Below are 23,716 nucleotides of genomic sequence, written 5' to 3'. Positions count from 1 at the left end.
TATTCTCGCGGTTATTGATCCAATCCAGTGATGAACCACGCCATCGGAGCATGTTCAATCTCGACAACACGTAACTCTACTAACCAGCAATGTCGAATTACTCCCAAGGTTGTTCGGTACTAACTTGATCAACGCGAGTGCTTGATGGATCATAGCTCCGGCTTCCAGGAATATGTACGGGGTCGTTTAGTACTGGTACTTCGGCCGACGCAAGCTCACGTCACTGTCGATCGTCCCAAGTCTAGGCCGGTCGAGATCAGGGACTCGTTTCAATCATGCCCGGACGACCCATGGCGTTGGAACAGAGGTTCATATTGATGAAGATGGTGGATTGGCGAAGCGCTGCAGTGGAGGGCCTGAAAATCCCCGGACCATCGAGGTTCATAGTTCGTGCGCTCTGATTGGTCAGCTCAGCGCCTACTCCAACCGCTTTGCTTGGAGACAATGTACCAGGTACTGCGATCTGTGCGACAATAACAGAGCTGTTGACAAAGAGAACGACCGCCTTTATCATGATGAAACAGCAGAGTTGAATGCGTTCGACAAAATGAAGGTCTAGACTCGAGCCGGGTGGTTATAAGAGTCATGTCATCCCTCCGTTTCCGGGTTCCGTCTTTGTCAAATCAAGTACATAACGACATATTGTTATTTCAGGTCTTTGCGACGGCATTTTCAAATCCGCTGGCTACTTCCGCACAGTTCATTCAGCTTCTTAACTGCGTGATTCGACCGGCAAAATGATAAACCAGTTCGGTCCCCTCGGCGCCTCCTTCCAGGTGGTCCGCATTTTTCAGGCGATGTGCCTGGTGGCCATCGTGGGGATGTCGGCGAACTTTGTTTCCATGATGGTGAACGCGAACACAAATCCCAGCAGGATGCTGGTAGCGGTGCTCGTTGTGGTAAGCTACACCCTGGCACATGGCCGGCATCAGGGGGAAAAATTGACGGAGGTACTAGTCCATCGTTGCCGTCCTCTACTGCGTCGTGACATTCCTCTTGCACCTCAACAATTCCGACCCACCATTCCTGACCAACGCCGTGGCGGACACGCTGCTCATGGTCGCGCTGATTGTGGTGTCGGTCCTCATCGGCCAACCACTATCGTACCTGAACTGCTCGATGATCAGCAACGCGTCAAACAAGTTCAGCGTGTCAGCATATGCCTCGAATCTGGCGTCCTTTTTGGAGAAGTTTGGGACCTCGTACGGGTACTTTCTGACGCGGTCCAAGGCAGTCTGTTTGGAGATGAAAGCGATCTGGGGACTGAGCATTGCATTGTGGTAAGTGTCCCAACTAACTCCTTAAAAAAGTTGTGTGCTGGCTGAATGGTGGTAGCATTTTCTTTGCCTTCTCGGCTGTGGTTAGTCTGTGCCTCTGGCGCAATAAGAAAAAGGCCGCCGGAGGCAAAGAAACCGCATGATATCGTTTGTATTGGGGGGAGTTCTGATACCTTTTCTCTACAAATGGTGCGGCTGTAGTGATTCCAGGCTTGTTTATCGTTGACGTGCTGGTCTCGTCTGGTATGGAGTTTATTCACGGAATACCTTCACTAATATGTTTTTGCAATTTGTGTCGATTAGATGGCCGCTTGTACATTACCATCGTTTGATTGTTTTTGTGGTGCTCATATGGGGAAGTAATCACACGCTTCTCCGCACCGGTGCGGGGGAGCCGATGAACGCCAGTTGACCAATTCAACAGAAGCGATATTTTCATTTTTATTGACTTCCTAGTAATCATAAACTTTTGCATCTTAAATTTCAATTCCTTCGCATAGAAGTTCAAAGAAAATCAAACAACCGAGTCAGGCGTGCAGGTAAATTGACCTCCGAGATAGTATTGTACTCGGAAGCCTCATGCGGGGACAGGAATTAGCCCTACCCCGAATCCCCCGAAATCGATTTCCCTGACTCGAGCACAGAACACAACACCTGAGTAGCTCATAACACCAGTCGAGAGAGAGCACGAAGAAGAGAGGAATTGCTTCAGATTGAAATCGACCTCCAAGAGAGAGTGAGAAAGATGAACAATACTATAATCCTCACCGGTCACTGTCCCTGCAACCGTGTGCAGTACACCGCGCTGTACTCCCCGCGGACTGCAGCGTTCTGGTGCGTTTCTCTTTTTCTTTTTTTTTTTTTTTTAGGGCAAAGTTGTTGACGCAATATAACTCAAGTCCATGTGGAAAATGTGCATATATCCTCTCCTCGCAGCGCGACGCCAGAAGAGGGACAACCGGCCAAATGCTAATGAATCCGGTGATTCCGGAGAGGAACTTCCGGTTAGGGCCTGGAAGCGGTGCGGTTCAATCGTATATGTATTTCGGTGAGCGCGGTATGGTCTCTTCTCTCTTCGATAGGTACTACCTGTGACAATGACAATGAGGCTGATATTGAATCAACAGACCATCCAATGCAATGCTTCTACTGCGCTGCATGCAAGGGACACATCTATCATACACAGCAAACACCACCACCACCACCGCCTCTTCTTCTTCATCACCATCCTCGCGCCGGGCCAACCCCAACTCATGCTCCTGCTCCCCGTGGAAGAAAAACCGTAACGATCATCACGAGCATTCCGCAGAACCTCCTCCCCTCAACAATCACGACCCTCCCATCACAAACATACTATCATCTCCCCGCCCATCTCTAAAAACCCATGACAGATAAATAAAAAAAAAAAAAAAGAAAGGAGATATATTATCCCGAGCTGTGGAGGATGTGTCGATGTGCAGTTGCGGAAGTGTCGGCCGGCGTTGGGAAAGGTCCTCATACCCCTTTTGTGGTGAGGAGCGGCTGCCGTCGCGGCGATGACGCTTCCTCGAAATCTCCATGGTGGGCTCTTCAGCCTCATCGCCGCCCTCGCCGAGGAAGATTATCCCGAGCTCACCGGCGGAATCACCGCAACCTCCTCCCCGGGTTGAATCACCCTACCCGTCTGCCCATCCTGCAGCGCATCGCGCGGCTCATTCCCTTCCCCCTCGCTGCCAAGATACAGATCCATATCGACATACTCGCCGCCAATGCTTAGGCTGCTGCTGCGGAGCACCTTCGCGGTGATGCCCGGGTAGCGCTGCTCGAGGAGCGGGACGAGCTGGGCGATGGGCAAGGGAGCGGGGAGGGTCTCGTGGGTTTTATTGGTGAAGGAGGAGGCGGAGGCGAAGTAGTAGATTTGAAAGGCTTTTGAAGCTGAGGGATTGGCCGTCATTGTGGTTGGGTTCTCTTCCCCATGGTATTTGTTCTGTTTCTAGAGATGGAAGTGCCTCGAGGTTAGGCTACTTATTATTATGAGGGGCAACAAGGACAGGAGGGCAATGATTCGCACGTGACTAGGTTATGACGACATAGGATACAATTAAATACCTAGGTAGATATGTACTTGACTTTTTGGGAAATATCATGACGTTCCTGGTGTGACCTTGATTCCGAAGGATACTCATAGTAATTTTTAGGTCTACTCCGTATGTATACACCATACAGTATTGTAGGTCTATTTGCAAGTTGATCAGTTCAGCTGGCGAAACCCAGAAACGAGATCCTTCCGCAAATCTTCCACATCCTCAATTCCAACGCTAACCCGCAACAGCCGGCGGTCCACGCGCTCATCCGACATGGCCCGCCACTCAATCAGGGACTCCACGCCGCCCAGGCTGGTCGCATGATGGAAGAACTTCAGGCGGCTTGGTAGCCGGCGCGCCTTGTCCGCATCGTGCAGCAGGATCGAGAACACCGGGCCGAACCCGCGCGGCATCTGCTTGCGGACCCAGGCTTCCTTCTGCAAGCTCGCGTGGTTGATCTTCGCCACGCAGGCGCGGACAGCGGCCTCATCACTGTCCGGCGCGGGCTCCTCTTTCAGGTCCAGCGCCCCCTGTAGGAACGCGACGAGCTTCTCCGCATTCTCGCTCGCGCGCTGCACCCGCAGCTGCAGCGTCCGCAGACTGCGCACGCCGAGCCACAGCTCCAGACTCCCCAGGGTGCTTCCCAAGTACACCCGGTCGGCCCACAGCTGCCGATACCACTCGTCGTTGCGCGTCGCCAGCACGCCGCAGAGCATATCGCTGTGGCCTCCAAAGTATTTGGATCCGGAATGCATCACCAGGTCCGCACCAAATTCAAACGGATCCTGCAGCCCGGGCGGCGCGAACGTGCTGTCCACCATCAGATATGCGCCTCGCGAATGGGCCTTCTCCGCATAGTGCGCAATGTTCCGCGCCGTTCCGTGCGGGTTGAGGGGTGTTTCCACCACAATCAGATCTCCGCGGTCGAGCTCCTCCGCGGGGCAGTCCAGGTCAAGCTTCTTGAGCCCGTTGAGCCGCGAGAAGATCTTCAGGGCACCGTGGCAGCCGTGGTATCCGTCGCCCATCGCCACGCGCCGCGGGTTGATCAGAGTCACCGCGGCATTGAACGCCGCGAGCCCGGAGGCGTACGCAATGACTCGCCCCTTGAGCAGCGAGGAGAGTATCGCCTCAAAGCGAGTGGAATTTGGAGACGCAAGGCGGGAGTAAATGATGGGCCGATCATCGGGGTCGCCCTGTCTGTCTCAGTATTCAACTTGGTCCCTCGTAGAAATGAATCGTAAAAGTGAAGTCCGTACCGTCTGCTCCGCCTCTGGAATCAATTCATCCGGATTGTCACTGTAGCGAAATGTCGTGGCCAGATGAATCGGCGGCGCCACATCAGGCACTCTGTTGAGCCGATCATCGGCGTGGATCGAGAGTGTCGCGAACTGAGCTTCGATGGAGTCCGACATGATTTTCTCAAAGTAAGCTTAAAGATAGACTTGATTTACTTCCCGGAGATAGACAAGTGAAACGAGTCAACACAATTGGCTTGATTGAACGTTATCACCAGCATATTCTCTCTTCAGGACGAGGGGCACAAATAAAGTCAAGAGGGGAAAACGGACAAAACACCGAGTCACGTGATGAAATGACGCCATCAGATGGGACAGAGGGCTATGTACAGAGAAAAAGAAGCAGCAGAACTGAACAGTCTCGTCGGAGACACAGAAACAAAACAACAGAAAACAACAAAAAAAAGGAAATAGAAAGAAAAGAAAGCAAACGAGACTGCAGTCCCACACATAAAGATCATCGTCTCAACGACGGCACTCGCGCTGGCGCCTGATGCGTTCCCGGCATGGCATTGAGGAATCGTTTCCGATCTGTAAACTTGGTTAGTTCAGTAGATGGAGACATGACGAACGGGAAGCATACCCTGATCGGATTCAAAAATAATGTTAATATCGTCGTGCTCGCTAGGATACTCGGGCATATCCAGGCAGATAAACCGCGCGCTCTCGTCGCCAGTCTTGGGCAACGCGAACTTGGCGTCGACAATCCGCACGCCGACCTTGTTCGACCGGCTGAAAGTCTCGTACCGGTCGGTGCCCTTGACGACAAAGTTCATACTGTGGCCGTGGCTGAAGTCGCTGCCAAAGAATGCCAGCAGCTGCACCGTCTTGGTCTGGCTCTGGTGGACAATCTGCACACGCGCGCTGTTGGCCTCCCATTTCTTGTGGATCGGGACCATGCTGCGGCGCCGGGAGATGGCAAATGTCGACACGATCCTGTGGGATAAGTGAGCGACCTGTTATATGCGGGATCCGACCAATACTTACCCATCGTAGATCACATTATATCCAGTCAAAGCCAGCTGGAAAGAGTGAAGGCCTACAGAATGTGTCAGCGCCACCATCGACAGGCAGAACGAGAGAACATACTCTGCAGATTGGCAAATTCGATTCGACGGATCAACGGCTTCGTCTTGGCCGCTTGCAACATCGCCTTGAGCTTGTCGGGCAGCTCCGGCGCAATCATATTGTCCGCCACGCACACGGTCAAGTCTTCCTGGTTGACGCGATACATGTCCAGCACCGTCGTGTTCCGAGCATCCAGTGCAATCTTCATCTCGCCGGGGCCTAAAAAGAAATATGTCAACCAAGTTACATAGAACAAAGCGGACGATAGATAAAACCTACCTAGGTTTACTCGATCCGTGACCGTCCCCCACTCGGTGCTCACCAGCACCCGTAGATGCTCCGAAAGCACCTGGCTTCCGTATCCATGCTCTACGTAGGCTGGCTCCTGGTCAATCACAGACACCGTTCCCGCACCGAACTGGAGGTAGTTGACGCCCGGCCCTCCCAGCGCAGCCGGCGGCTGGTCGACCGAGTACGACTTCATCTGCATGTCCGGCGACGAGAACTCGGTCTCGCCCGGCACCATCCCTACTAGCAGCGAGTGCATGGTCGTGCGCTGCGAGAGCTGCTCAAACGTCAACACCATCGACCACGTGCGCGCCTCGTCCTTGAATTTCAACAGCAGCGCGGGCGCGCCATCCTCGCCCCGCAGGTAGCCAAAGACAATGGGCGCGTCGTACCCAAGAAGCTGCCGCACACTGCTCAGCGTCTTGGTCTGCGGATTCGTCACCACGGCCAGTCGGAATCCACGATGGGCCTTGCGGCGGCCCGTGCCCTCGTTCAGTGTGACGGTCCGCTCGAACAGGCAGACGCGACATCCCGGCGACGGCTCCGGCGGGAACGCCTTGGGTGTCGCCGAATCAATGTACTGGAACACTTTGAGCGTGTCCTCGAAGATCTTTGTCTCCCCGGCCTCGGGCTCCAAGCTCGCCTCCGTCTTGAGGGTGTACCGGACAATGTTCCAGAGCATTTTGAAATCCTTCTCCTGGAAGGCCACGCTGAGCTGCAGCCCGCGCCGCAGCTTCACCAGCATTGTCCGCGTCTCCACTTGCCATTCTACGTCGTCCCAGGTCGGGCCTTGCTTGCGATCCGACTGGATAGTGATGTTGACCAGCTCGCTCTGGCTGGCCAGCGACGCCAGCACGTACCAGTCTGACCGTTCGCGTTTGATGCACAGGACGCACGGGATGGAGTACTGTGGTGAATCATAGTCGTCGTCCCAGGTCACCGACATCTCCACGAACATGGACCCGTAGCTGAAGTACCGACTGCTGTCGCCCAGCAGCATCAGGTCCGGCGTGTGTGCCAGCTTGGCCGACACATCGATCAGCATCGACCGGCGTGTGGCCCCGGAGATGATAGCAGACACGTCCGGCGCGAAGAACGGATACCTCACCCAGATGGTCGTGTCGAACGACTGGTGGTCCCCCTGCGCCGTGGAATTGAGTGTGACGAGGACGTTGTTGCGTTTCATCGACACGGCCAACGCGCGCAGGTGGCTCATAATCTTCTGGTGCAGATGGATCAGCCCGGCCAGCCAGGTGTCCCCTGCCATGTTTGCCACGGCTGAGCTCGACACGGCTCCCATCTCGCTATACCGTTTGAACTCGGAATGCTGAGGAATGATGCGCTCGCTAATCCACCAAGCCTTGCCCAAATCAATGACCGCCTGCTCCGCGACGGATACCTCGGGCGATCGGCCTGAGCGCACGGCGGCCTCCAGTCCGCCGCGGCCCTTGAGGAACCACCAGGCAGAGGCCCGGACCCATTCCCCGAGGGACGTCTCCATCAGTGGCTTGACCGACTCCGCCGCCAGTTCGTACAGGCTGCAAAATCGATCTACGAACTCCACAAACTCGTTGTACGCGCTATCTCCCATGGCATTGGCGGCGTTGCGTAGAGTCATCTTTGTCTTTGTTCGGGAAGCCTCAGGGGCTGGGGCTGGGGCTGCGGTTTTGGCCGGAGCCGAAGCTTGTGTTGATGCGGGCGGGGGCGCGGCAGATGACGATAGCGGTTTTCGCCCTTTTTCGAAGCGCCCACCGGGGGGCTCCAGAACAGGCAGTGTGGGCTGCCGGTCCTCCAACGGAGACGCCGAGGCATGGGACGAAGCCGGGGACGAAAGATCGACAGATTCACGGTCTTCCCGCAGACCGCGCACCAAATGATGGACGCCGGGCCGGGCTTGCTCAGCAGGCCGCGGTGGCGATGACGGCTGGTGCGATGGCTGCGCGGCCTTGGACGGGCGCAGGGGCAGCGTCTCCTGCTGCGGGGAATCCTCTTCGGGGTCGCCCGTGGGCGACATGCCTTCGAGATCGAGACGACGCTGTAGGGCGCGAGCCTCTTCCTGCTGCATCCGCGCCTGGATGCGCTTGGCGAACGAGTTCGAGTCGGGAGATGCACGGAAGGAGATTCTTGCCCCGGGCGTGCCACTCAGCGACATCAGGAGGTCCTGATCCTGCGGACTGAGCAACAACGGCGTCGGGGTCGAGTTGGAGGCCGAGCGGCCATCGTCCTTGTCAAAGGATGTGTCGATGTGCAGTTGCGGAAGTGTCGGCCGGCGTTGGGAAAGGTCCTCATACCCCTTTTGTGGTGAGGAGCGGCTGCCGTCGCGGCGATGACGCTTCCTCGAAATCTCCATGGTGGGCTCTTCAGCCTCATCGCCGCCCTCGCCGATCACTTCGGGCGGCTGGTCGGTGAAAGTGACGCGCAGATCTGGGCGGCGCGGCTTCTTCCGTGTTTTTGGGACGGCATTGCGATACGTTTGATCTGATTCCGACCGGGAAAGCGTGGGGGGAGACGGCCGTTGAGCGGGCTCCTCGGTGGTCTGCGCCGGCGTGGCTGCCTGCGCCGCCTGACGGCCGCTGTTCAAGAAATCATCGACCTGCCGGGCGGCCTCCTCGGACAGTTTCGCCTCGCGCTCCTTGTTGAAGAACTTGTCCCGCCAATTGACTTTGTTTGAAATGTCCTTCTGGGCATCTTTCACTCGGGAGCTCCAGTTCAGTCTCTTGAGGGATTTGCTATGCGAGTCGAGCGCCTTGGGAGGTTCTTCGGTGGCCAGGGAGGAGGTGAATGGGACGTCTCCAGCCATGATTGGGAGAATTGCTCAAGTCCGAACGATGGTGGTCGTCAGCATTGCCGAAGCCGGGAGTCCAGGGGTTCCGGCGGTTGGCAGAGTCAAGGTAGGGCGAAGAGGAACTCGGAGTCGAATTGCGGAGGAAAAGGGAGTGACTGCGGCTGACGGGATGGACCCCCGGCGATTCGCTGAGCTGACAAGGATGCGGCGCAGATGAAGCGATATGTGTTCTTTGACTCGTGTGATCCTCTCTCGGGGGGGATTCCTTCATGAAAGAGGGAGGGATCTTCAGTGGGCGGACAACAAGAGACCGTTGCTCAACGGGCGTCGGAAGGCAAACTCGGTCGACTCTGGGCGCCGGTTCGGGGGACCCAGCATGACCCGGAGGAATCCTGAGCACTGGTTTGTTTGTGAATGGGCCGCGAGGAAAATAACCAATGAGTCTGCAGTTGGCCTCGAAGGGCGGCGGGAGGAGAACGGGCGGAGGGACCGAGCGGAGTCGAGGGGGATTGTATTCGTAAGTAGGTACTTAGGTACTAGAGTAAGTATGTATTCCTACGAAGGCTTTGTCTCTCTCTCGTCCAGACCGAGGGACTCGATCCGCGCGTGCGGTTCCGCCGGGAACGCTTTGAGAAGAGGATTGAGTCGGCCTGGATTGGGGTACTGTGTAGATAGATTGATAGACTACGAATACATACTGTTGTAGTACTTTTTAGTACAGGCTGTGTTAGTACATATGAGGTGAGCCTGGAGACGTGGCCTGTGAACCTGAAACGAGCCTAAATCTGGCCGAGACTTGGTCCACTGGCGGAAATTACTTAATTATTTCCAGCCGTACTGGACTCGTCGTATGCTGAGAGTCGGTTTTGACCTGGCAAAGGATCACCTCGCAAAAAGAATTTCTATTAGTTTTCTGCACGAGGACTCTTTCCAAGAATCCTAATAACCTAACCTGTGTACTGTATAACCTACGTCGTCGACATGGACTCGTACTGTACTAACTGGACCTAGGTACTTGATTCATTGCATGGATTGTTGGCAGATGCGGTTGGCCGAGAGTCAGCCCTAACCCTGTCTCAATCGGGTTAGCGCCCAGAGCTGAGTCATCACTCTGCATGGCAGCCTCAGGCATCCTCCGTCTGTGCTGGATTACCTCCCGCCCTTTGCTGCTTCGAGACCTTCCTCGTTGACCCTGACCTCGGTTCTGGCCGAGTTCCAAGAATATCTCAAACTCAGCGCGATCACGAACTGAAATGGCAGTCGGTTCGAAATGATGAAGCAGCCGAATCAGATTATCCATATTAACTAATGGTTACTCGTACTCGTACTCGTAGTTTTCGAAGGATTACCGACCAATACCGACTCGTAACACCCGTTCTTTCATGATGAATGGAATGCTCCATAGACCGACGATACGGCGGCGTAATGCCATTACAGCGGTAAGTAATCCCGGCACAGCCACAGAGCTCGGGTAATTCATTCAACGTGTTTGAGAATGGCGGATCGAGAGCTGCAGTGATCGTCGTTCATAGCTCCCTTGGTGTGTGTGTTCTGCCACAGTGGATGAACCAACGACTTAGCCATCCGTCCATCCAATGTAAGTTCATTGCCTGTGTGATTATGTAATCTCTTCCATAGCCATGGAAATTCACGGCCGGATCAGAAGAGTACTACTGTACCTTGGTCAGAGCTCAGTAATTAGAGACTTCGAACCAAGCCCTGAAAAGCATGAGATTAGTAGTATGTAGTTACAATGAAGTTTCAGATCCGCCAGTAACTCAAATGTCTGTTCAGACTCAAGCCCAGACTGGTGATCTCCAAGCTTGACTCGGATTGCACGCGTTTCCAGATTTAGCATCATCCATGCAGATTTACTCGTACTAGTAAGAAAAACAACACGAAGAACCAGGAAAAAAAGAAAAAAAAAGACCACATTGACTTTCCCTCCCCAATCTCGATCTTCCCTTCTCCAGGATCTGCTTCTCCTTCTCTCTCCGATTCCTGTCGAGATTCCAAGGTTCGATCCGTCACTGACTGGGATCCATCACTGTCTTGGCTGCTGTGGATCCGCAGTGGTGACTCGGTTGGTGGTGAGGCTCTCGTACAGCCAGAAACCAACATCAGAATATCCTCGTCTCAACTCGATGACTGTTTGATGCAACACATTTCGCTTGCTGCCCGACCCTCCAGTCCAAATCCGAGTCCCTGGTCGATTTCCAGGTGCCGTCGCCCCGTGCGTGCGTGATGGAGGAGCGTACTGGATGAGGGCAGGCTCGCTGTGCACCACTGGTGTAGCCTGATTGCTAACCTCCCGCACCCTTCTCGAACCCGTTCGATCGATTCTGCTCTGCGCTGCCCGCGACGGAAACGTGTGTTCGAGCTCCGGGTCGAACTGTGAAGCGCGGTTGCGCGAAGAGGGGGAAGTTGCCTGGTTCGAAACCCTCCCCCCAACGTTGGTTGGGTGAGACGCTTCGTCTTGTCGGCGTGGGAGCAGATCCAAAAGCATACCGTGGGTGGTGGACGGGCTCGACGGTTGCGATGAACCCGGCTCGTGGGGGACAATGCGGGCGACTCGCCGTCAATCCACACGAGATCGATATGGCAGACAACAAACCTCGAACATGTCGGCGCAAGCCGTGCAAACGCACGCCAGGCATGGTCCTTGGCGTGCTTGCAGCCTCGCTGCTACAACCAGTGCACGCCGCATTAATCAACTTTGAGAACTGCCTGGACCGAGAGACCATCAATAATCCCGACATGCTCCAGTTCGTCCCGATGTTTTTCGGTGTCCACTACGATACTTCGTCCGGCCCCAATCCGTTGAACATCACTGTATATGGGAACGTGACCGGTACCGCCAACGGGGAGCCCGCTCCGTTCCCGGACGCGCCCTCCTGGAATGATCCGAACAACACGGTCGGCAAGATCGAGGATGTGGTCCTCCCCAGCAACCATTACACGACACTGTTCACCTCCCTCAGAGTCCTCAGCTTTACGCCCTACAATGGCCCGACCCAGTTCTGTGCCTCAGTGACCCAGGGTGAATGCCCCTTGGGCCCCGTCTTCAGTGCGAATGGGTATGTGTCTTCTGCTCACGGCTTGTTCGGCGTCGGAAGCTAACGACCCCGTTATAGGAGTGATCCAGCACAACTGCGCGCATTTTCCTTCTCCCATGAAATGGAATCATCGTATCAGTTTGCGAGCATCGTTCCAACATTGCGGGTTCGCTCCGGGGACGAGGCCGCCACCACTCTCGCCTGTGTGTCCGCCGTCGTCACGCCCGACCTGGGCTCGGCGTTGCGCGGCCTGCTGGCATACGTACCGTTGGCGATCCTGATCTTGGTCGCCGCCGCCAATATCATGGCTGCCATGTTCAGCCCCTGGGGCTCCACCGATGTCTTTCGCTGGACCAGTAACTACGGTCGGGACGAGGACCTCCTGCGGCTCGTCACTCCAGGTTTTGCCGATTGCCTGCAGTACATCCAGTTCATCACACTGACCGGCGCCCTGAGCCTCAACTATCCCGGCTACTTTCAGCCGGCGGTCGCCCAGGGTTCCTGGTCGGCCCTCCTGTTCAACCACAGTTTCGTCAGCCCCGAGGACGGCAGTAATCCGGTTGTCGACGGCGTGTACGCCGTCAATGGGACCTATGGCCTGGATCGGTACAGCCAATATGTTGGTTTGGTGGCTGTCCAGGACATTTGGCCCGGCATGATGATCTGGTTGTTGGTCGTCATCGGCGCCGTCACCGCGCTGACCCAGCTGGGTTTCTTGGGTCGCTGGGTGTACCACCGCGTGGGCAATGTTCCCGAGGAGGATCTGCGAGCAAAGCAATTGCCATTCACGATTGGAAACATCATCCGGATCGTCTTCAACTTTCTGCTACTTCCGCTGGTGTCGCTGTCAATGTTCCAGTTAGTGGTCGCCGGCCAGTCGCCGGCCTATTCGGTGGTGCTGGCCGTCGTGACCATTCTGATCGTGCTGGCCTTTGTGCTTTGGGTCATTCGTTTGATCGCGACGACCCGGCCCCGCGTCTATCTGTTCGATGACCTGTCGACGGTCCTCATGTATGGGCCCCTTTACAATACCTACAACGATAACACGGCGACGTTTGCCCTCGTGCCAATCTTCCTCAACATCATCCGGGGTATCGCCATTGGAGCCCTGCCGTCCTCGGGCATCGCTCAGGTGGTTGTGCTGGCCATATGTGAGGTGATGTTTGTGCTCTTCCTGATGGCTTTTCGGCCGTATCCGCCCCCGACGTCAATGAACCTTTACCAGGGGATCTTTTCCATTGTTCGGTGTGTAATCGTGCTTCTCCTCGTGGCGTTCGTGCCTTCTCTGGGTATCTCGGAAATGGCCAAGGGGTGGGTTGGATACGTGATTCTGGTTCTGCATGCCATGATGTTGGTGTTTGGGTTCTTTTTGAATGCACTGCAGACGGTGCTGGAGGTCGTCGCTCGTATGGCGGGTGCTGGAGGCGTTGAGGGTGTCGCCACGCGTGGTCCTCTCACAAAGGTTCGCATTTTCCCGAGTTATGACAGACAGAACTATACCTAACCTACAGATGAACAGGTCTTTGGTGCCAGGCAACTCTCGCGTCGGAACCCGCGCATGTCCCATCAAAGCATGGCCTCGGATGCCGCCATGCTTGCACACGCCGACGGCCACTCAACTCCATTGGGCGTTTCACGAACAAGGAGTATGTCGGGCAGTTCCGGCTTTTTGCTGAACCGACCCGGCGCTAGTGACGGCCGCGCCAGCATGGCGCTTGAAGGCGGCAGTGCCCATGGTGGGACTCATAGCAGAGGCAACAGCAGTGGGATGTACACTCCAACCACCCCAGGAGCGGGCAGTGTCTTTTCCCATCCGGCCGGATACCAGCCTATGGCGGCTGGGACCCCCAAGAGCAAAACGATGATGGGCTTCGCTCCCGAGACTGCCGATCCTTACTACCGGCCCCCAAGACCGACGGCACGACATTCCGACACCCGACAATCTGTGGACAGCGGCAGCCATGCGCGCTCACGATCAGGCGGGGAAGGAGAGGACAGCGGACGACCCGTTTCCGCGCATCTACGAGAAGACTCGGATTTGGACGACCCTCGCCCTATCCGGAAAGACTACGCTGTGCGGGAGGTCGACTTCTACTATCGCGTCCGGGGCCCAGCGCTCTCGCACACACCGACTCGGAAGTTGAAGACGGGGCCAGCGGACCCGACGGGCCCCGTCTCCTCCGCCACCAGTTGGTTCCAGCGGCTGTTCGCCGGCAAGACTAAAGACAAGGCCAAGGGTTTCGAAGTTGTGCGAAGCGCGAGGGCGCCGCCGCCGGGACTCATCCCGCAGTCGGAGAGAACCGAGTTCCACGAGCCGTACCGAGACGATCCCGAAGGATCGCCGACGAGGGGACACAACCGCGAGATTTCCCAGGTGACCGTCTCATCCTATCACGACTCCGTAGACGAAGGGAACGCTGGGGGCGGCAGCGGGGAGCAGCAGCGCGGCGAGGGCGCCGACCGCGTGCCCCAGTTGCCCGACTTTGACTTTGGGGACTCCATCGAGCTTCCGAGCCGAATGGGCTCTCGCAGCAGTACGCATGCGGCCAGGGCGCCACCGCTCCCTCGGAAGAGCTCGAAACGGCACACGCCTACAAACTCGGTGGCCGGAAGCGCGACGCTGATTCCTGTCTCGAGTCCGCCTCCTTCGAATTCGGGTTCGGCAACAGGGCCGGAGACGGGACCAGAGGCGCCGCCGGGTGAACCCGGACCGGATCTGCTGCCTTCTACAGATTCGCAGACGACAAATCGTCTGCCATTCAATAGCGACTCGGGCAGCAAGGCCAGCGAGGAAGGCGTGGTGTCGAGGTCGTCGACCATGTCGACGCTTCAGCGAGGACCGAGCCAGACCGAAACCCCGGATACCACGCCGGGCGTGGGCTATGTCACGACGCATCGGACAAGCTCAAGCATCCACCAAGTGCCGACGAACCATCCGATGACGGGGAGTCAGGCCGAACTGGTTGAGCAAGACGATGATACCCATCGGTGATTGATCATTTTCCATTCTGATCTGACCTCTTTGATTTAATTGTAATTCTGGGGGGATACATGTGCGGTTTTCTGTGAGAATATTTTCGGCGTTGATATCTGATTCTGATCATGTGTTGTTGCAAAAAAAAAAATGTCTCATTTGTTGTTACGTCGAGCGAGTGTGATGATGTGATGGTTCGTTATTTTTGCTTGTTGGATCGAGTATCGAGGAGTCTATTGTACAGTAGAATAATGCATGTTCCATCTGATGGACATGATCAAAGCTTCCTTTAACATATGAACGGAGAATCAGCAGGATCATAGAGGCCGCCGACATTTGATTACCCTAGCCCCGAAGAAGCCCACCGACGCCGGGAATTCCTTGATTCAACCAGCTCAAACCGAAAAAAGAAGTATTCCATCGCCATGACCGCCGTATTAATTTAGAGACTAGACTACCAGTTAGCAACCACTCCCTGCAACGAAACGAACAGAATCGCAAATGGGAGGGAAAGAAAACGTACGGAGGGATCAACACTTCGCCCAAGCTGCTATGCAGAAACGCCACCGCGGCCTGCAATCAAAACAAACATCAGCACCCGTAATCATTCCCATGTATTTATTGAGCTTGGAGATTGGAGTATCATACGCCGAAAACAAGAATACTTCGCACAATGGTCGCGTTCTCCGATGCGGTGAGCTGGCGGTAGGCGCTGGTGAGGAAGCCCTCGTTGCCGGCGCGGCTGGGGACGGTGGCGGGGGCGACGGGGACGCGCTTGGGAGGCATATTTTTTCGGTCGAGATTATTTTCGTATTTTTGTGAGGAATTGTGATTCGATTTTGATCGAGGACGAGGGAGATGAAGCTCAGTCCGAAGCTCGGGCTTTTTCTTTTTCCTCTTGTCCTTGGATCTTTACGGAAATCATATCTTGGCAGCCGTATTTGGCTTAGTTGTTACGGAAAGATAATGATACGGTATCATCACGACTTGACGTTTGGCTTGTGATCGGCGATTCTGGCGTTGGTGCTTCTGATGATGGTGTCGCGATTTATTGTTGATCATCAAATTGCGTTTGCTGTTCCCGTTCGAGAGATTTGGTGAGAGGCGCGCTGCTTTGAGATTATAAGCTCCAGATCATAGTGCAGAGTCAAAGGCGCGTCTTTGCGCTCGGTGCTCGTCACCATGGCCAGCTTCGATGATATCTTCAAGGTTTAGAACACCAGGTTGATGTCCGTTCACTGCTCACGCTGACGCTCGAGCTCCCTTCCAGAAACCCTCTACCGTGAGCGCCGGCAAGCGCAAGCTCGAACAGCCCATCCAAGATCCCAGTATGCCAGCTCCTTCTCTCCATTCCGAGAAGCAATTGAAATGGGACAAAAGCTGACCGCGTCTGATCGTGATCCAAGATGAGCTGTACAAGAAAGCCGTGAAAGTCGATGCCAACGGCGACGTGCGGAACAAAGGCAAAGCACCCATGGTTACAGATGAAGAAGAGGAAGAGTCTGAAGTTGCCGGCCCGGAGCTCCCACCCGACTTTGAGGAGGATGTTCCGGACGATGATGAAGGGCGGTTCTTTGGTGGGGGGATGGCAAAGGAGACCGCGCAGGCGATGGAGTATCTAGATCAAGCGGAAAAGGAGGTGGAATCCGCTGCGGTATGGACTTTTATCTGTTCCTGCTCGACCGGGGGTGGTTGTTGACTAAAGTCCGCAGCCGGAGAAGATCGATGTCGCCTGGTTGCGCAAAACGGCGCTCAATTTTGAGAAGCGCATAGCGAAAAATGCCGAGTTGAGGGCGAAATACGAGAATGAGCCCCAAAAGTATGGTTCTTGAACAACGCTGGTTGGGCTGGGGCTTTGCTAAATGCGTCTCCTAGGTTCATGGCGTCTGAAGCCGATCTCGATACCGATATCAAGGCCCTGTCGATCGTGTCGGAACACCCTGAGCTGTACGAGGAGTTTGCCAAAACGGGTTGTGTGGCCTCGCTGGTGTCGCTGCTGGCTCACGATAACACGGATATTGCCATCGACGCGATCCAGATCATTGCCGAGTTGACGGATGAAGATGTCAATGCGGAGCAGGAGCAGTGGGATGCCCTTGTGAATGCTATGGTAGGCAGTATCTCCTCTTTCAGAAATGCAGGCTTGGCTAATAGTGTAGATTGATGCGGATATCGTTGAATTGCTGACGCAGAACCTGTCGCGGCTCGATGAGTCTAACGATGCGGATCGCGCGGGTGTTTACTATGTTTTGAGTATGTTACCCAGTACCCTTACTGATAGGCACGCGTTCGCTAATGTTGAACAGATGTCATGGAAAACATGGCCTCACAGGCCGCTATTGCAGAGAAACTCGGGCTGGACGATCAGATCTTGTCGTGGCTCTTGAACCGGATACAAAAGAAGGAAAGCCCCGTCAGCCAGAACAAGCAGTATGCTGCCGAAGTTCTGGCCATTCTTTTACAGTCATCCCAGAAAACCCGATTGAAGTTAGCAGAGAAAGACGGCGTCGACACCCTCCTTCAACTCCTCAGCGTCTATCGAAGGCGAGATCCTGAAAAAGACTCGGACGAGGAAGAATACGTCGAAAATCTCTTCAACTGTCTAACATGTATGGTTGATGAAGAGGAAGGAAAAGCCAAGTTCATCGAGGCCGAAGGCGTGGAGCTCGCGCAAATCATGCTCCGGGAAGGCAAATTAAGCAAAAAACGCGCTCTGCGAGTCCTCGATCACGCCCTCTCGGGGCCCGGCGGCGTAGTGGCCTGCGAGCGCCTCGTCGAGATTGCGGGTTTAAGGACCGTGTTTGGCATGTTTATGAGGAAACAGGACCCGGAGACCGTGGAGCATCTCCTTTCGATTTTTGCCGCCATGCTTCGCTATCTTCCCGGCGGCTCGGCGGCCCGAATACGCACGCTGGCGAAATTTATGGAGAAGGACTACGAGAAGATCGAGAAGCTGATGACCCTCCGCCGAGAGTTCGCCGCGCGGCTGCAGCCTGTTGAGGCCGTGATCGAGCGCGAGCGGCAAGGGTTGGATGCCGAGGAGCAGGAGGCCATGGCCGCGGAATGGCTTTCTCGGCGATTAGACGCGGGACTTTTTTCTTTGCAGGTGAGCTACACAATATCCCCCGTAGATTCTCTTCTTGTGCTAATGCTTCCTTTATTCAGACCATCGACACCATTCTCGCCTGGCTCATTGCCGAAGACGATGGAGCGAAGAAGAAGATCGCAGAACTCCTGGCTGATCGCGATGAGGACATGTCCGTTATTCGGACCACGCTGCAAGGTACGTTCATCTACATCCTCTTCGGCCTGCTTGGTTGCTGATTCCTTGCTTTAGAGCAAATCAATGATTTGGACGATGACGCCGCGGCGAGTGAGTTTAAGGATATGCTGGAGACTTTGCTTCAGTTCGTCCGGTAGGACGTAAAGATGTATGTACAATAGTAAACCACCTACTAATCGGCGGAGAGTGCCGTTATGATTCGTATGCATTGTACAGTTAGATGAGATTATGACTGAAAATGTATCCCTCTGGCCGAGGATAACTGCCGAAAACTACTGTACTCTACCTACTCACATCGTAGGATTCATGTAGTGCAGCCTCAGTTTCCAATGAATAATACCAATACCACCTGATGTAATCTTTCATCCTCCCTGATGCCATAAGTGCTCTGAAATACTGGGCTTCTTCTTGACTATTGACAAGCATGAAAACTTGCAGTTCTCATACGCCCTTTGCATTTTGATCGAGGACTTGATGTTGATTGGTCACTGATTTTAGTCATGTGATTGACCACTAATCCATATTCAGCCTAGCGCGAAACCAGGCTGGAGCAAAGACGACGGCTTCATTGTAGCTGGAGGTCAGAAAAGACATCGACCTGGCCATCCTCTTCGGCCATCAATTCGTTTTTCTTGTATCGAGCGGTTTTCCAGGTCGACAACGAATCGCAATCCCGGAGTCGTACCGAGCGCGCAGCCAGAGGAAACCCGGACCGCCGTGCGAGCGCAGACGCGCTCGAATCTTCCCCGTGTTTCGCCACCATCGCTTGAGCAATAAAGACTTGGAAGTTGTTACTCTGATCGATCTCTGTCACGATGGCCGAATACGAGGACGTTTACGACGATGAGTACTACGACGATGCGGAGGAAGGGATCACGCCCGAGGATTGCTGGACGGTGATCGCGTCCTTTTTCGACTCCAAGGGTCTGGTGTCGCAGCAGCTGGACTCGTTCGATGAGTTCATCTCGTCGACGATGCAAGAGCTTGTGGAAGAACAAGGGCAGGTGACGCTGGACCAGACACTGACACCGTCCGAAGATGAGGTCGACCCGGTCGTGCTGCGCCGGTACGAGCTCAAGTTCGGCACCGTCATGCTGGCCCGTCCGTCCATGACTGAGGGCGACGGCGCGACCAGCATAATGCTGCCCATGGAGGCGCGACATCGGAATTTGACATATGCCAGCCCGCTGTATCTCGGGATCACGAAACGGATCACCGAAGGTCGCGAGCGTCTGCTGGCAGACAGGGATGAGGAAGAGGGCGGCGCGGTGGTGGACGACGAGGAGCGCAGGGCCCGGGGAACCTATCTGCATTGGGAGCAGAAGGAGCTGCCGCCCGAGCAGAGCGAGGAAGAGAACGTCTTCATTGGGAAAATGCCCATCATGCTCAAGTCCAAGTACTGCATTCTCAAGGATTTGAGTGAACAGTCTCTGTACAACTGGAACGAGTGTCCGTACGATTCCGGTGGTTACTTCATCATCAACGGCAGCGAAAAGGTCTTGATTGCGCAGGAGCGCAGCGCCGGAAACATCGTGCAGGTGTTCAAGAAGGCGCCCCCGAGCCCGACACCGTACGTCGCCGAGATCCGAAGCGCCGTCGAAAAGGGCTCGCGCATCCTGTCCCAGCTGTCTCTGAAGCTGTTTGCCAAGGGCGACGCTGCAAAGGGAGGCTTCGGTCCCACCATTCGGTCCACACTGCCGTATATCAAAACCGACATCCCCATCGTTGTCGTCTTCCGCGCGCTCGGCGTCGTGTCCGACGAAGATATCCTCAATCATATTTGCTATGACCGCAATGACACCCCCATGTTGGAGATGCTCAAGCCGTGTATCGAGGAAGGCTTCGTCATCCAGGACCGCGAAGTGGCTCTCGATTTCATTGCCAAACGTGGCTCATCGCAGTCCAGCATGAATCATGAGCGCCGAGTGCGATATGCGCGGGAAATCATGCAGAAGGAGTTTTTGCCTCATATTTCGCAGAGTGAAGGGAGCGAAACGCGCAAAGCTTTCTTCCTCGGGTACATGGTGCACCGCTTGTTGCAGTGTGCCCTGGGACGTCGTGACGTCGACGATCGGGATCACTTTGGCAAGAAACGTCTGGACCTGGCTGGCCCGCTACTCGCGACCCTCTTCCGGACGCTGTTTACTCGTCTGACCCGGGATCTTCAGCGCTACGTGCAACGCTGCGTCGAGACCAACCGGGAGATCTATCTGAACATTGGCGTCAAGGCCAGCACGTTGACCGGCGGCCTCAAGTATGCTCTCGCCACTGGAAACTGGGGCGAGCAGAAGAAGGCCATGAGCTCCAAGGCTGGTGTCTCGCAGGTGCTGAGCCGCTACACCTATGCCTCAACGCTGTCCCACTTGCGACGAACCAACACTCCAATCGGCCGTGACGGTAAGATCGCTAAGCCTCGGCAGCTGCACAACACGCACTGGGGCCTGGTGTGCCCGGCCGAGACGCCCGAAGGCCAGGCTTGCGGTCTGGTCAAGAACCTTGCGCTCATGTGCTACATCACCGTCGGCACCCCCAGTGAGCCTATCATTGACTTCATGATTCAGCGGAACATGGAGGTCCTGGAGGAGTTTGAGCCGCAGGTGACACCCAACGCGACCAAGGTGTTTGTCAACGGTGTTTGGGTTGGTGTGCACCGAGACCCATCGCATCTGGTCAACACGATTCTGTCGCTGCGCCGGCGCAACATGATTTCTCACGAGGTCAGCTTGGTGCGTGACATCCGAGATCGCGAGTTCAAAATCTTCACGGACTCTGGGCGTGTCTGCCGGCCGCTGTTCGTAATCGACACCGACCCCAAGAGCGAGAACTGCGGGTCATTGATGCTCACCAAGGAGCACATTCGCAAGTTGGAGGCGGACCGCGAGCTGCCCCCAGACCTCGACCCCGAGGAACGGAGAGAGCGCTACTTTGGGTGGGACGGTCTGGTCAAGTCAGGCGTAGTCGAGTACGTGGATGCGGAAGAGGAAGAGACAATCATGATCGCAATGACGCCGGAAGACTTGGAAATCTCCAAGCAGCTTCAAGCCGGCTATGCGATGCCGGAGGATACAGACGGAGACACTCACCGGCGGGTGCGATCAATGCCCTCCCAGAGGGCGCACACATGGACACATTGCGAGATCCATCCAAGCATGATCCTTGGCATCTGCGCCAGCATTATCCCCTTCCCCGACCACAACCAGTCGCCGCGAAACACGTACCAAGCGGCAATGGGTAAACAGGCCATGGGTGTGTTCCTGACCAACTTTGACCAACGCATGGAAACCATGGCGAACATTCTATACTACCCGCAGAAGCCGCTGGCGACGACACGGTCGATGGAGTTCTTGAAGTTCCGCGAGCTGCCGGCGGGCCAGAACGCCATCGTCGCCATTGCATGTTACTCGGGCTACAACCAGGAAGATTCCGTCATTATGAACCAGAGCAGCATCGACCGGGGCCTGTTCCGGAGTCTCTTCTACCGGACGTACACGGAGAGCGAGAAGATGGTGGGGCTGACGGTGGTGGAGCGGTTCGAAAAGCCGATGCGGGCGGACACGCTGGGGATGCGCAAGGGCACGTACGACAAGCTCGACGACGACGGCATCGTGTCTCCCGGCGTGCGGGTCACCGGCGAGGACATCATCATTGGCAAGACGGCGCCGTTGCCGCCCGAGTCGGAGGAGCTTGGGCAGCGGACCAAAGCGCACACCAAGATGGATGCGTCGACGCCGCTGCGGGCGACGGAGTCGGGAATCGTCGACCAGGTGCTGATCACGACGAGCAACGACGATCTCAAGTTCGTCAAGGTGCGGATGCGGACGACCAAGATCCCGCAGATTGGCGACAAGTTTGCGTCGCGACACGGACAAAAGGGTACAATTGGCATCACATATCGGCAAGAGGACATGCCGTTCACGGCGGAGGGTATTGTGCCGGACCTGATCATCAACCCGCACGCCATTCCGTCGCGAATGACGATTGCCCACTTGATCGAGTGCCAGCTCAGCAAGGTGTCGGCGCTGCGTGGGTTCGAGGGTGACGCCACACCGTTTACGGACGTGACGGTGGACTCGATATCGCGGCTACTGCGTGAGCACGGGTACCACTCGCGCGGGTTCGAGGTGATGTACAACGGACACACGGGGCGCAAGCTGCGGGCGCAGATCTTCCTGGGGCCGACGTACTACCAGCGGCTGCGGCACATGGTCGACGACAAAATCCACGCGCGGGCGCGCGGGCCGACGCAGATCCTCACGCGGCAGCCGGTGGAAGGTCGTGCTCGGGACGGTGGTCTCCGTTTCGGCGAAATGGAGCGCGACTGCATGATTGCGCACGGCGCCAGCGCGTTCCTCAAGGAACGGCTGTTTGACGTATCGGATCCGTTCCGAGTGCACATTTGTGACGACTGCGGGCTGATGACGCCGATTGCGTACGTTTCTACGTTTCCCTATGCATCTCTATCTACAGAGCTAACATGTTTACAGGAAACTCAAGAAAGGGTTGTTTGAATGCCGGCTGTGCAACAACAAGCACCGCATCTCGCAGGTGCATATTCCCTATGCGGCGAAGCTGCTATTCCAGGAACTGGCGGCGATGAACATTGCGGCGCGGATGTTTACGGACCGCTCGGGTGTGTCGGTGCGGTGATGCTTTGTCGATTCGTTCCTTCACTTAGGGTTTGGCTGAGAGCATTTGCGGCGTTGTCGACTGGGATTGTTGTACTTTCCGTATTTGATTATGAACTAAACCGAAAGTGTACTAGTTACTGTACTTACCAGGATAAGCTTATCACCTTTCTAGGATCGGATGGGACTGAAATGTGACTAGTCTATTTAGGAAGGTAGCATTCCCCATGCAGAAAGGCGCGCGTAGTTCTTCGCCCTGATTGGCGCATGCGAGTTCCCGATTTGTTGTCCGGTCGATCTCCGCCAATCGGCCCAGCCAGAAGTCCGCGCTGAGGGTGTCGTTGCAGGCTGCAAACATGATTGGCTGAGCTTGTTCCCCTCCTTCATCCATGAGCCATCAACAACATGGAAAAAGACATAAAAGTGAGCGTTTCGCCGGGCTCTCTCCTTGTTTCTTCGGTTGTGCTTTTTTGTCGAGGGTCGCTGATCTTGGATCCTGGGGATCTTTGTTTATTGTTCTACTTCTTATTTTTTTTTCTTTTCTTTTCTTTTTTCTGCGTGGGCTGGTCCTCCGTTTTCAAGCCTCATCCACAGTGCACTGGCTGCACTGGATCGGAGCTTACTCTCGCGATTGCATCCTACGCCTTTCTCTATCCCTGGCGGATAGATCACAAAAGTGTTGATCAGAGTCAGAGCTGTGCTCTGCTTTGATATACAGCACTGCTGGTGAAAGACGGTCAACCCTTCTGCCTTGGAAACGGCACGGCAAAGCATTGTCGCGGGTCGACATTGCATCAGCTCACTGGATTTTCTTTCTATATCATTTAATCCCTTTTTTTGTTTCTGGCTTCAACGTCTAATGCTGGTGTCGTCATAACGGGACTGTCGACCATCCATCGTTATCGGCGCCATCTTTCCGAAACTATCGAGAGCAGCTCTGGCCCGTCATTGATCATTGTCAAGTTCAGTCAACAGTCAGCGGATTGACTCCGGCATATCCGC

General features: G+C 55.4%; 8 protein-coding genes across 8 annotated transcripts; 5 read left to right on the top strand and 3 right to left on the bottom strand.

Moving 5' to 3' along the window:
- Nucleotides 1-737: 737 nt before the first annotated feature.
- On the top strand, nt 738-1,420 carry VTN31DRAFT_3793 (uncharacterized protein; the record flags this gene model as incomplete). The annotated part of the gene is made up of 3 exons (XM_069404111.1): nt 738-899; nt 958-1,280; nt 1,336-1,420. 3 exons carry the CDS (start codon nt 738-740, stop codon nt 1,418-1,420), a joined length of 570 nt encoding a protein of 189 aa, XP_069261118.1.
- A 602-nt stretch (nt 1,421-2,022) lies between these two features.
- Nucleotides 2,023-2,655, top strand: VTN31DRAFT_3792 (uncharacterized protein; the record flags this gene model as incomplete). The annotated part of the gene is made up of 3 exons (XM_069404110.1): nt 2,023-2,111; nt 2,177-2,334; nt 2,405-2,655. 3 exons carry the CDS (start codon nt 2,023-2,025, stop codon nt 2,653-2,655), a joined length of 498 nt encoding a protein of 165 aa, XP_069261117.1.
- An 852-nt stretch (nt 2,656-3,507) lies between these two features.
- VTN31DRAFT_3791 (uncharacterized protein) lies at nt 3,508-4,752 on the bottom strand (the record flags this gene model as incomplete). The annotated part of the gene is made up of 2 exons (XM_069404109.1): nt 3,508-4,533; nt 4,597-4,752. 2 exons carry the CDS (start codon nt 4,750-4,752, stop codon nt 3,508-3,510), a joined length of 1,182 nt encoding a protein of 393 aa, XP_069261116.1.
- Nucleotides 4,753-5,092: 340 nt separating this feature from the next.
- On the bottom strand, nt 5,093-8,791 carry VTN31DRAFT_3790 (uncharacterized protein; the record flags this gene model as incomplete). The annotated part of the gene is made up of 5 exons (XM_069404108.1): nt 5,093-5,166; nt 5,219-5,571; nt 5,623-5,674; nt 5,725-5,922; nt 5,983-8,791. 5 exons carry the CDS (start codon nt 8,789-8,791, stop codon nt 5,093-5,095), a joined length of 3,486 nt encoding a protein of 1,161 aa, XP_069261115.1.
- Nucleotides 8,792-10,820: 2,029 nt separating this feature from the next.
- On the bottom strand, nt 10,821-11,282 carry VTN31DRAFT_3789 (uncharacterized protein; the record flags this gene model as incomplete). The annotated part of the gene is made up of 1 exon (XM_069404106.1): nt 10,821-11,282. One exon carries the CDS (start codon nt 11,280-11,282, stop codon nt 10,821-10,823), a length of 462 nt encoding a protein of 153 aa, XP_069261114.1.
- A 92-nt stretch (nt 11,283-11,374) lies between these two features.
- VTN31DRAFT_3788 (uncharacterized protein) lies at nt 11,375-14,824 on the top strand (the record flags this gene model as incomplete). Its single annotated transcript, XM_069404105.1, has 3 exons — nt 11,375-11,853; nt 11,911-13,294; nt 13,352-14,824. 3 exons carry the CDS (start codon nt 11,375-11,377, stop codon nt 14,822-14,824), a joined length of 3,336 nt encoding a protein of 1,111 aa, XP_069261113.1.
- Nucleotides 14,825-15,988: 1,164 nt separating this feature from the next.
- VTN31DRAFT_3787 (uncharacterized protein) lies at nt 15,989-18,226 on the top strand (the record flags this gene model as incomplete). Its single annotated transcript, XM_069404104.1, has 9 exons — nt 15,989-16,015; nt 16,077-16,134; nt 16,213-16,460; nt 16,519-16,625; nt 16,682-16,916; nt 16,966-17,059; nt 17,113-17,912; nt 17,972-18,089; nt 18,144-18,226. The coding sequence occupies 9 exons, from the start codon at nt 15,989-15,991 to the stop codon at nt 18,224-18,226; spliced, it is 1,770 nt and encodes a 589-aa protein (XP_069261112.1).
- A 678-nt stretch (nt 18,227-18,904) lies between these two features.
- VTN31DRAFT_3786 (DNA-directed RNA polymerase II subunit RPB2) lies at nt 18,905-22,736 on the top strand (the record flags this gene model as incomplete). Its single annotated transcript, XM_069404103.1, has 2 exons — nt 18,905-22,518; nt 22,574-22,736. 2 exons carry the CDS (start codon nt 18,905-18,907, stop codon nt 22,734-22,736), a joined length of 3,777 nt encoding a protein of 1,258 aa, XP_069261111.1.
- Between the last annotated feature and the right edge of the window lie 980 nt (nt 22,737-23,716).

Source organism: Thermomyces dupontii (genome assembly GCF_041956625.1).
Source record: "Thermomyces dupontii strain NRRL 2155 unplaced genomic scaffold VTN31scaffold_3, whole genome shotgun sequence".
Taxonomy (NCBI): Eukaryota; Fungi; Ascomycota; class Eurotiomycetes; order Eurotiales; family Trichocomaceae; genus Thermomyces; species Thermomyces dupontii.
The sequence above is the reverse complement of the archived record's forward strand: the minus strand, read 5'-3'. Positions and strand labels throughout refer to the sequence as shown.